Source organism: Xyrauchen texanus, chromosome 44, assembly GCF_025860055.1.
Source record: "Xyrauchen texanus isolate HMW12.3.18 chromosome 44, RBS_HiC_50CHRs, whole genome shotgun sequence".
Taxonomy (NCBI): domain Eukaryota; kingdom Metazoa; phylum Chordata; class Actinopteri; order Cypriniformes; family Catostomidae; genus Xyrauchen; species Xyrauchen texanus.
In genome coordinates, this window is record NC_068319.1 from 13,903,654 (window position 1) to 13,918,795 (window position 15,142).

General features: G+C 38.4%; 1 protein-coding gene across 2 annotated transcripts in view; it reads left to right on the top strand.

The window, feature by feature from the left end:
• Positions 1–650: 650 nt before the first annotated feature.
• LOC127636491 (CD166 antigen homolog A-like) overlaps positions 651–15,142 on the top strand; it is an 81,692-nt gene continuing 67,200 nt past the window's right edge. For both annotated transcript variants that reach the window (XM_052116981.1, XM_052116980.1), the window contains exon 1: positions 651–864. In XM_052116981.1, coding sequence (XP_051972941.1) covers positions 807–864 — 58 coding nt within the window. In that variant the 5' untranslated portion in view covers positions 651–806. The remainder of the gene's footprint in view (positions 865–15,142) is intronic.

Consider the following 15,142-nt stretch of genomic DNA (forward strand, 5'->3'; position numbering starts at 1 on the left):
CTCCCTTCAGTGCTCCTTTGGAAGATCCGCCCCCCAAATTCACGCACACAAAATCATTCCTTTTACCTCTCAGGTCTCTGCACCACTGAAAAGCCTTGCTGATGTTGACGATATAGCCCTTGACTTATCATAATCCTTCTGTTTTAGTTTATATTCATCTGACCTTTTTCTATTGGTCTGTTTCTCAGCCATTTGTCCTCCTTGGAGTTTAGAAAGTTCACAACAGCCAGATTTACCTTCGCACTTCTAATGAATTTCCCTCTGGCTATGTCTGTGCACTGGCAAGAACAACCCCTGTTGCTGATTGGCTGGAGTAGTGCTGTGTGGATCGGTCTGATCCACTTTGTTTTTGTCCCATTTACAGAGGCAGGGCTGTGTACAAATACTAGATTGTTTTCAGCCAACCCACAGAATGGACAGCTAGCAGACTGTGAGAAGATATTTGGAGAATTTGACAAAAAAAAATTGTATTGGATTAGAATTACTGAGTGCACCTTTAAGTGAAACAGTTCTCACAGATTTCCCAACGCTGAAGCCACAGCAACGGGGGTTCACCCAAAGAGGGCGTGGATCTGGAGGATGGTCTTAGCGCTCCTCCCTCAACCGTGAATCCTGACTCACTCCCACAGCTTGTCCAGTCTTCTTGCGCACTCCGCTCAGAGAGCAGACCAATCCAGTTCCTTTCATCGCACTGACTCAGCGACTCTCTCTTCATCCAACCAACTTTAGTGGTTCACATTTTTGAGATTCTCTTCGGACACAAGAAAAAGTGACTGTATAAAGGAGAACAGTGGTTTTATTTAAGGATGCATTCGGTTATCTGGCTTTTCGGTGCCTTCATAGCAGCCGTGATGTTTTCTCCAGGTAAGGAAACATTTATAATGGCAATATTTTGTTCCCATTCAGTTCTTTCACCAAACAACGTTGGCATTGCCTGAGACCTCTGTTTGACAGGTTCGCTCCTATAGTAGCTATTCGACTTTTTGGACTTCTTTGTAAAGGCTAAATGAATCATCAACAAGTGTTCGTTATAGATTAGCTCGCAATTCATTTGTCAGTCATTATCAGGACATATGTTATGCTTTTCGTTTTTCCCACGTTAAGAACAAGCGGTCAACTCTCCACCTAAAGAATATTAAGCCATCTGTGGTCACCTGGTATATTCACATTCATTAATTTGATAACAGCTTTAAAACAAACTTTAAAGAGTCATACTATAGAACGGTATATATTCAGTGTTTCAGCTTTTAGTTTGGATGGAAATTCTGATGAATCACTTGACACAGGCGACATAATTTTGTGTTGACACTATGTTGTTTTCGGTTTCAGTTTGGCTGCATCACGAGCCACGTATAAACAATGACATCACACCTGCAATTTGTAAAATCCCCGTCATATGATAAGCGTCACTCCCAAATAGAAACTACCCAACTACCGATATTAATAAGTGACCCAAATATTTCGCTGTCATTCACGGCGTGTTGTGCCGCATGCGCAAATTGTGCCAAGTTAATCTGTAATGAAAGTCTGACAGGATCTGAGAGTTGAGACGCGCGTGAACGCAGGTGCCCAGTTAGAATCATATTTGAGCGCCTGTGCGTGTGTGAGGAGAGAGAGAGTGAGTGTGTGTGTGTGAGAGAGAGAGAGAGAGAGAGAGAGAGAGAATGCGCGTGCATGCTTACGCGAGGTTGCGGAGGTGGAGGACGCCGTCACAATTTCAATCATTTGACTTGTAGATTAATTAATCAGTGTCACATGCTTGTTTTTCATTAAACTTCAATTAAGCTAGTCTTTATTTGCCGTCATATAGATACTAATCTTTGTTCTCTCATAATTCATCTTTGTTATTTGCTGTAGGCTATTGCTCATCCTTTTTTTTACCCAAAAGATAAATGGGTAACACTTAGTTAATGCATTAGGTATGAGGAACTAGCAATGAACAATATATTATTTTACAGCATTTATTATCTTTGTTAATGCTAGTTGATACAAATACAATTGTTCATTGTTAGTTAATGTTAGTTCACAGTGCATTTACATATACAATTTTTGTTTTTTACTTATTATTAGGCTATTATGTTGAAATTAACATTAACTAAGATGAATAAAAACTTAAAAGTATTGCTCATTGTTAGTTCATATTAGCTAATGTTCTTAACTAACGTTAACCAATAGACCCTTATTGTGTTACCAATATATGCACTTTGTGATGCACATATTTGCTGTAATTGTGATTGTTTAAAAAACGATCTGTTTTGACACCTGTTTAAAATCGACTGTAGCTATATATGACCACTTTCTTCCTAAACAATCACACTACTGACTTAAAACTAGTTTCGAGTTTTTTCATGATAAGTAATCATATTTGAGGCTGTAACTCAATTTCAGGACAGTCCATAAGGGTATATGTGTTCAAATCAAATTACAATTAAGGAAGCTCCATCATCAGGCAAGAACATGCACATCATGTGATATTTTCAAAAATATCACATTTGCACTACCTCTTTGCGGAACTACAGTTCTTTGTTCATTATGGAAGAATGCCTTTTAAAATTCATTGGAAAATAGTACAGATTCTCTTCAGGCTACTGTTTTGGGAGCTTGTCTTATCTGACAGGGGAATGGCCGTGGTTCACCCTCTTGTCTGAGGTCCCAATATCATCCTTGAGTATTTCCTTTTGTAGTTTCTAAGTGAGAGAACATGACATCTCATGATTTATACTGCGATGTCAGGTGTGTTAGTATATGTCGCAAATTGTGTTAGTGTTGAGGGGGCAGTTGCCCGGCCAAAACACACACACACACACACACATACACACACACACACACACACACACACACACACACACACACACACACACACAACGCATAGTCTCCATTCAAAGGTTATTTGCCTTTTTGACCCTCTGGCTCTTTTTGTTGAGGACAGAAACATATTTCCTGTATGCACAAAGGCTAAAACAATTGCCTGAGCCATCTTTGTGAGTTCAGTCATTGGATTTTCACCTAATGTCTTTTTTTACCAAAGAAAATGTTTTGCCAGACAGCCTTCTGAATACATGATTTGATTTGTCAATCATGAAATAACATACAGTAATCTGAAAAAGACACGTTTCATCAGTTAAGCATATTTTCTCTTGTCTAGGTGATTAAATAACCGATGACTAAAGGCTAGATTTAGTAACATCCATGAAAATATTTTTGTAAATCACTGTAATATTTGAAATAAAAGGAAGTGGGGGATTCAAGGGTCTGTTTGTAAAGTGCACTCTTGGATTTCACATGACATCCTGTGGGGTTACATCAGGGCTATTATACAAACCACAATGTTTTCTGTACGCCGAGACTTTACGGAAAGTTTTGTTTCAGTGAAGTCACTCTGAATGTCATCTGAGTCAGGTCTTTGTTTAGATGCATGAGAGATGGAAACCTGGTCTCCACCAGGAAATTCCACTTCTGATTACTTAAGCATTCAACCGAAAGATTCATGTTCATGCATCCGTGATCTAATGGGTCTAATTTGAATATTTGTCATTGTTTATTGGTAGGCAGGCTTTTGAGCTGATTAATGTCAGTTCCACTTAGAGATCAAACAAGAAAAAAACATGTCATAAAAAGAGATGTCTTATTCATATTTGCATATTCATTTAGTTTAAGACTAACTATGAAATGGCTTCCAGGAAGAGCTGATGGGAGCATATGGTAAAAGCTACTTTTACAGCTGTGGGGCTTTTTTCTTCTCAAATGGCAGGAAGTGGAGAGAAAAAAGGACAAAATGTTGAGAGCATAATTGAACAGTTGTGATTCATGTGATTAAAAACTGTAGGTATTATGATTCAGATTTGGATCACACAGACAGACTGTGTCAGTATGTGCTTTCGGACCAACCGTTTAAATTGGTTAGAGTGCTGAGGCCATTATGTCATAATTTATTTATATTTAAATTCCCCCCAACCACTTGCACACAAGCATGAACAAGCCCCATATCCCCATTATAAGCTTTTACATTAAATTACTCAGGCCATGTGTAGGTCAAACACACAAATACACCATCAATTCTATGGCCTCATTTGGTGTCTTTCTTGCCCATCATATATGCACTCTCCTCCTTTTTCTAATGGATTAATCTGAGTACAGCTAAGAAGGGAGACCTACTGTTTGCATCGCCCAAAATGACCCCAGGGGTTTCTTCAACCCGCCCCTCTTTCATCTCATAACCCTTTTGTGCCACATATCAAGAGGAAAGATTTCATTAGGTGTGTGTACGCTGTTTGATTGACTGTTCTGTTGGTTTGATACCAGCATGTGGGTACAGTAAAACAACCTTTCCCAAGATTGCTGGTTGATAGAAGGCAGCGTGTGGTCTTAAATAGGAGACCTTCCACTGCCAGCATATGCCTCAAGGGAATATTATTTTCTCACTTTAATATTGTTATTCATTTAAGTTGTGTAGTGATGCTCAGCAGGAAGACACAAGTGTGAAGCTTCAGAGATAAGCTGTAAATGAGAGAGAGAGAAAGATCTAACTTCTACATGTTGTACACAATAATGCAATTTTCTCAGCGGAGCTCTCATCCGCACAATCAAATATGGAAGTCTGTAGCAACAGTGTTTGGTTCAACTCCTCCCTGTGGCAGAGCTGCTTTTTGCTGAGTTGTGAAAAGCTTGAGGCGGCATGTCTTTAGATCAATATCTGTCATAGAAATCTTAACTGACCGTTAGAAGCCAAGCTCTGCGGCTGTCACTTGGATAAGGGCTTTTTATCTCACAATCAGAATATGAAAAGCCAGTCAATGGTTGCAGACTCAACGTACTGTGTCTGAAATTAGAGGGATAGGTTTATCTGCATTTATTTAATATTGATGATCCTCAAGACTGCATACTGACAAGAGTCTGGCAGCTTGTCAGGCTATAAGAGCGCCTACACACTAGAGAAAGCTCCAACGGAGCATTTGACAGATGTGTACGCTATGTTTTGAGGGTTTGAAAAGAGCCTGGTAACTTCGAAATCAAGCAGAATACAGTGATTTTGGATTTCTGAAAGCATAGTGAACCCAACTCTTTGAGATTCCCATTGGTCATTGGATGCTTATTTTAGAGTGCATTTAAGCAAAAGTTAAATGTTTTCCAAGTATGATTGGAAAAGGTTTTTTTTAAAGAAATACCATTAACGGTCATTCTGAGATGCTATTCTTTTCACCACAATTGTACGGAGCAGTTATATGAGTTACCGTAGACTTTGTCAGTTTGAACCAGTCTGGCTATTCTCTGTTGACCTCGCTCATCAACAAGGCATTTCCATCCACAGAACTGCTGCTCGCTGGATGTTTTTTGTTTTTGGCACCATTCAGAGTACATTCTTGAGACTGTGTTTTGTGAAATTCCCAGGAGATCAGCAGATACAGAAATACTCAAACCAGCCCATCTGGCACCCACAATCATGCCATGGTCCAAATCACTGAGATCACATTATTTCCCCATTCTGATGGTTGATTTGAACATTAACTCAATCTCCTGACCCGTATCAGCATGATTTTATGCACTGCACTGCTGCCACACGATTGGTTGATTAGATAATCACATGGATGATTGTTGGTGCCAGATGGGCTGGTTTGAGTATTTCTGGGGTTTTCACACACAACAGTCTCTAGAATTTACTCTGAATGGTGCCAAACACAAAAATCATCCAGTGAGGGGCAGTTCTGTGGACTGAAATGCCTTGTTGATGAGAGAATGGCCAGACTGGTTCGAGCTGACAGAAAGGCTAGGTAACTCTGTACAATTGTAGTAAGCAGAATAGCATCTAAGAATGCACAACACATCGAACCTTGAGGCGGATGGGCCACAACAGTTGAAGACAATATCGGGAACTTTATTAGGACCATAGTGTTCCTAATAAAGTGCTGAGTGAGTGTATGTGGCTGTACTGTGTATGAGATTTCTGTATGGGATGACTCTTATGAGCCGGTTGTTTTGAATCTACATTATTAGTAAATCAAAATCTTACTGAACTGCAATTCCTTCATTTCGTCATGTCCCACTTGAGTAGGACATTTCTGCTTCTAAAATAATCGTTAATGGAACCGTTAAGGAACTAAAATCGTTAAGAAGAATCAGAATCATTAAATTCCTTTCGATTCCCATCCCTATTCTCAAGCATCACTTTTGCAAACCATTGCGTTTTTCCTACACAGTTTTTTTCCAATGCACCATTTACATTTAAATCCATAGATTTGTTATGTTCTACTGTGATGGTGTCATAAGGCAGACCTGTAATGACTGCAAACAAGTTGGTCCATCTTTAGACTGTTACTGAGTTTTTTGTTTTACCATTCTAAGTTTAATGGCCTGGTGTTTAAAGAGCCATAGCTGACTCCTTTGGCCCATTCTTGCTCATTTATGAGCTGGTAATATAAATATATTGATGTGGCAGTCAATGGAAGGGTCAGGGGATGGATATCGATTTGACAAGCATCCAATTATTTCTATAGAATGTGTTTTTAACTTGCACTCTTTGGTTATAACTCAAGAGTGCAGTTAGTCGGTTTGTGCGGAGTCCACCACCCTTCAGCCCTTCAATATAGTTTTAGCGCCAATTATTTGGCTGTTGGAATGATATTTATAAGTTTGCTTACAGTGCAAGAGTCATAAGTTACCCTTTCCTCAGGGTTGTCTTATCGATCAGTTCAGAGATCATAGCGTGGAGCCAATTTAAGTACGTTTAGTGCAGGGTTGCTTATGCTTATGAAATGTAGATGTCAGGTTTTGATCCAAGATGCTTTAAGCCACCCAGTTTTGTGGTCGATAATACCCCACAGGAAAGGATTTACATACATCAGGCTGCTTTTTCATGTGTATTGACTAATGGTGGTATGGCAGATATTATTTCATCAATGTCAACTGTTTGTCCTGGCATTTAGATCTGTCTACAAAAGGTTGCGAGTTATAGAAGCCCTAACCCCACCTACCCCCTAAATCACATTCTGTCAAATATCCATCTGAGGCTTTGAGCGCTTCAATTCAGGCTGACATTCAAAGCCACACAACCTTTCTGGCAGCCATGGAGACACACGATAACCGGATTCCTATTCTGGGTCCACTGCTTTGATGCCGTCTGTGATGTGCAGATTGCATTTCTCCATGTGTGAGGAGACGCTTCTTCCTGCCACTCTCGTCTCTTCGAGTGATGCTTTGAACCCAAAAGGGCATGACAGAGGAAGGCAAAGTTTTTTGCCCCTTTTAAATTCGCTCCGGATAGAGAGCAAGAGAGAGAGAGAGAGAGAGAAAGAAAGAAAGAGAGAGTGGCGGATACCGAAAAGGGTCGAGTGCCCATGAGTACCATGTGTGAGGGACGGGATCTCCCTGAGCTTTCAGGGTGAATGAGAAACCACTGACGTTGGTTAAATCTATTAAAGGTGAAGCCAGTTGAACCACAACGTGTGATGGCGGTATTCAGAACCACTGAACACATAACATGGGAGAAAGAGATGGTAAGCAGTGGGTGTTAGTGTCCATAATGTTTGGAGCTTTTATTTCACTCTCAGCAGGTTCACAAATGGTTTTGATATGTTATGTAGTCACCATAATTTGATTTGGATGCTGCAAACAGGAGGCAATCACAGATTTGATTTGAGAGTGAATTATGAATTACATTTCAGCCTGTTCAGTCATCAAACAAAGTGATTGTACGGCTTTAGAAAATTGTCATTATACCAAACAAGTTGTATTGACTAATTTTAAAGTTGGCTTATGGATTATTTTTTTTTATCCTCATGGTCTTTGACAGATCCGAATCATCATTCACTTTCATTTTATTCAAACAAAGCAATCGTACGGCTTCAGAAATCTTGGAATATAGTGCACTAGTTATATCCACTAATTCTATGGTGTTTTTTTGGCACGTTTTGGTGCTTGACCGCCGAGTTACCTTCATTATTTGACAAATTTCTTCTTTTGCACGCCAATGAAGAAAGTCATATTAGTTTGCAGTTACAATAGGGTAAGCGAATAATAATAGAAGTTGTGTATGAACTATCCCTTTAAAGACCCAAACACCTCATTCTGAATTCCAACGTGATGAGAAACAAAAAAGGCTGCAAAGAAATATTAATATTCCTGTGGTTGTGGAAGTTCCTTTGCTGTATTTAGAGCATAATAATGCTGAAGTAAAAAAGAGAAGGTCTTAACAGGCCTTGACTGGGGATAAGCTTGGTAGAGATTTCATTGTGGGAGGTGCCACCATCGAGAGAGGAAGTGGCTTTCTATTGAAGTCATTGTGTCCAGTCTAGACTTGGGCAAGATAAATATACGTCATTTGTCTTTCCCATGTGGCTTATCTGAGTACATAGCACTAATGAAAAAGGTCAAATGTTACTCCCACTAACAATTTAGTGGCCTCCTACCTCATGTTCACATCCCAGATTTAGCACCTCCCACTAAATCAAGCTCTGAGGTGCTGAATTGTTGTCTTTGCTAGCCTTAGTAATAATTTAAACTGGTTATTTAATGTAAGGGTTACTTGTGTGAGAGAAAAGGAGGGCGCTGGGAGAGTATGGAAGGATGAATGGATGGGTGGATGAGGCTGTGGCGGAGCATAAACTTTAAAAGGATAGTTCACCCAGAAATTTAATTCTGTAATAATTTACTCGCCTTGTTATTCTGTATGACTTCTGTCAATGAAACAAAGGGAGCAAGAGGAAGTTCAACAGCAAGTTCACATTCTGGAAGTACCATACCCAGATTAAATTACTGTTGCCTGGCAGTGCCCAATAAAATCAGGAATAGGAAACTCATTATGGGTTCCCAAGTAAACACACTTTGTCAATGAATAGAAATGCAAGAAGCGTGGCATACAGAATCAATTGCAACTGAATTTAATATCCCTTTTCTTTGAATCTCCAAAAAACGGCTTCACCTCATAACTTTACATGCCATAGTCGGATAGCACCAGATTTTAGACAGGTTAAACATTCAGTAAACCTCACGGTGAAAATGATTAGGGCAGTCAGCCGACCTGTTCTGCTCCCGAGAGGCAGGGGAAAGTAGCATCCTCTCATGCGATAAATTAGTTCCAGCTCTCGCGGGCGGGAGGAGCTCCCTCAGAGCTGTTGTTTCAGTCTGTGCTGTTCTAATGCGATTTTAAGAGGTCGGAAGTTGGAGTAGAGGTAAATGGTTGATTATGTATACGCAACCAGTGCACAGCTGGTTCAGCTCATATCGTGGAAAGACGAAAGAATCCTCTGTACTCATTTCGGCACATCGAGAATGGTGGCCTGAGGGGATGTTCTGACGCCTTCCAGAATTGCTATCTTCATGACAGACTCTTTTATCTCCCTCTTCACTTGCAAATTTGAGGGTTAAGAGGCTTTTCTTGGCGCTATATGCAGCAAGATGCAAACTTTAGGTGTTTGTTGCCGCTTTTTAAGACTGAAGTACCACAGAGAGCAAGATCAAGCAGAAGTCTTCCCTAGATGATATGACTTTTTCTCTCTCAATCTTGTTATGAGGGAAAGTTTAGGTCTGATCCCTCTCTATTTGTTCGATAAATTCCACCTCTGGGCATTCACCCTTTATCTCCCTCCCTCCTCACAATCCTCTCTTCAGAATCCCTTGTTTCTTTATTCATCTAGTGTGACAGCACTTTCTGTATTCAGCTTAAATTTATTTATTTACCTTCCAGAGAGGTCAAGGACAATGGGCTCTATGTTTAAAGTCCCATAGATGTGCGAAATGAACCAAGCTGAGGAAAACTGAAGAGCTACACTGAATATCAAGTCTGTGGAGGCTGTGTTCTTTAGCGAAAATAGCTTGGGTGTATATCTTCCCTTATTCAAAACAAAACCTCCTTAAGCCAGCCTAAGATGTTTGGCTGCTTTTAGCTGGTTTAAGCTTGTCCAGCTGGTTTCCCAGACTGGCTAAACCTGTGTTTAGCTGGCTGGCCAATTGGTCTCCCAGCTTGACTAGCTGACAAGTGCCCAAAACTTCTCTAAAACCAGCAAACAGACCAGCCTGACTAGGTAAATCAAACCAGCTGAGGCTTAAAGGGATATTTCATCCAAAAATGAAAATACTCTTATTTAACTCTCACCTTGATGTTGTTCCAAACCTGGATAACTCACCTTTATATTCCATGGTAAAAGAAAGTCATGAGTTTCAACAATAGTTTAAACCTCATTCAACAGCATTTGTGGCATCATATTGATTACTACAAAAAATATTTTGACTTGCCCTAGGGTTGTGCAATATGGCCAAAAATTGTATCACAATATTATTTTTCATATTGTTCAATATCAATATTTATCATGATAAACATTCACATTTGTACATTGCACTGTCTATTATAATTTCCTACGTGGCAGAGGAAAAGAAGAAAAAACATTTGTCTATATATTAAAATATTTTATAGAGTTTATCAATCCAGTGCAGTTGGATATCAATGCTAAAAGCTCATTTGTTCATAATGACAGCATATACGTTTTACATAAAAATTAATTTACTCAGATAGCAAGTATAGGGGCATAGAAGCCCTTCTGACTGATGAATAATACTGTAAGTCTGAATGGACCATTTTTATATTTTCATTAAAGATGATGACTAATCTGATTAATTTCACAAAATTGGAACCGAAATGTGTTTGTTTATTATTAAAGGCTCGTAGCATGCTGATTAATAAAGCTAAATTTAGAAGGAAAAAACATAATGGTCTAAAGGTGCCAGTGTTGGGTAAGTTATTCTAAAAAAAAGTAATTCACTACTAACTACTAATTACATCATCTACAGTGTAATTAGATTACTTTGTTTGAAAAGTTTGAAATTGCATTACTTATTACTAATTACTTTCTAAAACCCCTGATCAGCTTAGACCAAATTAACAATACAAGGATAGAAATGAAATTGTTCTTTTATTTATAAATCATATAAAATCAAATAAATTATACTTGAACTGGCCAAAGAATTTAAGGGGGCAGCGTTAAATGAGAAAACATACATTTTAACATTATACGTTACATTTCTATTTTAAAATTCACTATTGTTTCATATAGAATTGCTCTGTAGTCTATATAGTACTTTTTACATGGATTTTATCCAATTACCTGGATTGGTATCGGCTCCAATATTGACGTTTTTAGATGGATCGGGTATCAGTTCGACGAGCCCAATGCAAATCCAATACTGTTTGTTAGTCATGTTCGTTACTGTCAAGCTTAAAAAATGACATAAAAGAACCATAAGAATACCATTGAAGTAGTTCATATGACTCGTGCATTTTATTCAAAGCCACTTGAAGATGTGATACTCAGTGTGTTATTGAATGGCGCTGCTCCGTTTACACACACACTCTATTTTTAGCCTTCACGCAACATTTGAGCGCTACTCACGAACAACATCTCGGATGTAGATGCTCAATAGTTCAGTTCACTTATAATATGCATTTAGAACGGCACCAGAGGTGCATTTGACAGAATTTGAATAAGAAGCGAATTAAACTACTGTGAACTTGCCTACAAACAGACACTTGCAGGACTTCATGGAGAGTTCAGAATGTCAAAATAAAAGCCAGAGGGTTTTATAAAGGTGCATGATTGAAATGTATTACTGTTGTATTTAAAATTCTAAAAATCAATAATAATAATGTATTATTATTATTAGTTTACAAATTACAACAATATTTAAGTTTAATGGGTTCCAAAAAAGTAACTGTGAATGAAAAGTGAACTGATATCATACAACTTAATTGAAAAAAAAGAGATCTGAATCCTTTAAAGTCCAGATACAAGTTGAATGTTTTTTGCAAAAAAAACAAAACAAAAAAAGCGGTATCACTCATTGAGGTATAGATATTCTAAACTTATTATGAAAAAAACAACACAGATACTGAGATTTCAGATATCGGAATCAGATCGGAAGAGATAAAGTGGTATCGGTGCATCCCTAGTTAAAACTGTTCTTGTGCCTGCATGTCCTGGTGCTCGGTGCTCTGTAGCGAAGGCCAGAGGGTAACAGTTCTCGCTCTGGAGAAGTACAGGTTTTGGAGGGTGGGCAGGGGGGCACCAATACTCCTCTCAGCAGTCCTGAATGTTCGTTGTAGTTTTTCCTTCTGTCTGATTTGGTGGCTGAACCAAACTAGACAGTTATAGATGTACACAAGACAGACTCAATGACAGCCGAGTAGAACTGTATCAGCAGTGCCTGTGGCAGGTTGGACTTCCTCAGCTGGTCTGCTGTGCCTTGATGTAGAATATATGCTAAATAATATTTGATTACTCAAAAGTTTAGCATCAATATCGTGGATTTTTTTATTGCGATAAATATAGCGAGATACATTTTGACCCTCCTTTTAAAAAAAGCAAAAATCTGGGTTCCAGTGAGGCACTTACAATGGAAGTGAATGGGGGTCAATCCGTAAATGTTAAAATACTCTGTGAATACTATTTCAAAAGTATAGCCACAAGACTTAAAACAGTGCGTGTGAACATGATTTAGTGTGATTAAATCACTTACTAACGTTTGCTGTGTAAAGTTACAGCCAATTTTACAACTTTGTTGCAATTATGATGTAATGCCTTTAAACCCTTTAAAAATTGTCCCAATTGACTTCCATTGTAAGTGCCTCACTGTAACTTAAAGATTTTTTTTTAAGAAAAGGGGGGATGAGTTGAAATACATTTTTGTGTTAATCAACATTATGCCACAAATATTGTCAATTGAGCTTAACTTGTATTAAACCCGGAATATTCCTTTAAAATTCCCCTGTAGGCTTTGTTTCAAAGGAAGTCAATCATTTTGTCACCCTACGGGAGTTCATTTTTGATTGTCTGACTATTCTCAAATTTAAAGCACTACTATTCTATACTAATACTCCTATTGACCTGTCCTATAATTTTCCTCACAGCGAATGAGGCAATTGTACATCCAGCATTAACCTGTACATTCCACACAAATGGCTTGTAACAGCTAAAAGCTGTGATTTATCTGCAAACCGGTGCCTTTTTAATAGCAAGACTAACTATTGTGTCCTTTTCTGTTCTGCTCTGTTCTGACTATTCAGAACTCTCAACTGTTCTCAATAGATGTTATATGATCTAAAGGCTTCTGTGCAAGAGAAAGGAAAGAGAAAAGGATTGCAGTCAGATGTCATTTTTTTACACACTAATCAAGCACTGTATATTTTTGGCTGGTCCTAATGGACATTTGTCACACAACCGACAGCTATCTCCCGCTGTTCTTATAACTAAAGTGAAGTATCTGAGAGTTATTCGCCAATTTATAAACATAAATATCTCTGCTAATAATGACAACAGTCACTAGCATATCTAGAGCACTTTAAGGAGTCTACTCCATCTTCTCAAGTGCCATTCCGCTGATGTGAGGCTGTGATATATTAAAGAGGAATGCAAGGCGGATGTCTACAAAAGGACCAATGCAGAATGCTTTGGGTGATAGCACACTAAAATTAACCACAAGCTGACCAACTTCTTTTTTACATCCTTATTTGGAACGTACCTTGGAAGTACCTTATTTGGAACTCAATTGTAGCACTTGGAGATAACACCATTCCTGGTAATTCAGCAAGCAGTTTTCGTAGATCTCATGTTAAAGGTAACTAAATAAAGTCTGTACCTTTGGTGTTCCTGACATATTACGTGGACTTTTTGCAAGTGAAGAATTTTAATTCCTTTTCTGCTTTCAGTCTCAATCTTTTCCTCTCGTTCGGGATGCGCACACACTTTTGAAAATATTTCTTTGAATGTGATCCTTAGAGATAAGAGGCAATGTATTTTTCTCTGGACTGAGCTCTTATCTGTTGCTGTTCTATATATATAGGAGATACAAGCTAAAGTATTTGTTCATTCGGGCCCTTGCAGTGGTCTCATGACATTAACATAAGCTGACATTTAAATTAGAAGCCTAATTTTGTGTGCTTTCCAATGGTGTAATAGGTTTGGGAAACCACAAGTGGTAGATCACGTTTACTGAAACCAGTTGCCGGTAAAAGCACAGTTGCAGCCCAAACTAGGTTGTGGTGGATAACTATACACACAAAAGTAACAAATGTTTTTGTACTTCAAGAATGAACAAAGTGACGTTGATGAGTTTGCAGGTAAGTTAGAAATGATGAACTTTATTATGAAATGTATCTGTGTGTGTTGAATAAGATTAATTCAAGCTGTCAAGCCACAAAATTTTTTAACTGAAAATACATTGTGTTGACTATATGATAGATACATATACACAATGTCTCCACATTGATGGCTAGAGGAAAACAAAGTAAAAAACAATCCATATATATATATATATATATCGATAATCATTGGGAAAACCTTCTGATTATCGATGTGTGAAAAAGACATCAATCCCAAGCCTACAGTGTATTACAGATGTCTTCGTTGCATGCCCATTACTACTGCTTTGTGACATATTTTTATACAGTCAACATCAGGTGACATGCACAGACGTGGACTCTCCTCTTGTTTACGCGCATACTGTGCTGTTGGCAAAATTTGCATGGAACATAGCTGCACGCAAAAAAACAAATTATACATTATGTGTGGCTTTAAAGTAATTAGTCGCACATGCTCACATGATAGGTTTAAAAAATATGTTTCTTTCCACCCTTAAGCAAAGATGACAAACAGGTTGTGTATTTCTGGGGAGTCATGTACCAGCCATGCAGCTGCCATTGAGGAGAATAGGAATGCTGATGGACGGCTCTCTCCATGTATTATTGAAGTACATAGAATTTCTCATTCTCAGAAAACAGATGTTACAAGAAGTTCATAAAATATTCAGCTGTAAAACCCCCAAAATCATAGAAGAATTATAGTATGATGTTTGGTTGTATAGTTAACACCTCTAGTCAGCCTCTGCCTTTTTCACTTCCTTTTTTTTCTCAATAGCTTTTATTTTTATGCATTTTTTTTTTTCCACTTTTGTGTTAGGCCTATGTTTTATTTAGACCAGGATGTCCCTAATTTATATTCTGCAACTTTCGGTATCATTTCTCTTTTTTTCTCGCGCATCGGTCTCTCGAGCGTGGGGAGAGTATCATATCATATCTCTGTAAAGCTCTGGAGCGTGTTTGATCCCTTTCATGAAACCCCCCCCCCCACACACACACACACCTCTCTTAGATGGGCAAAGA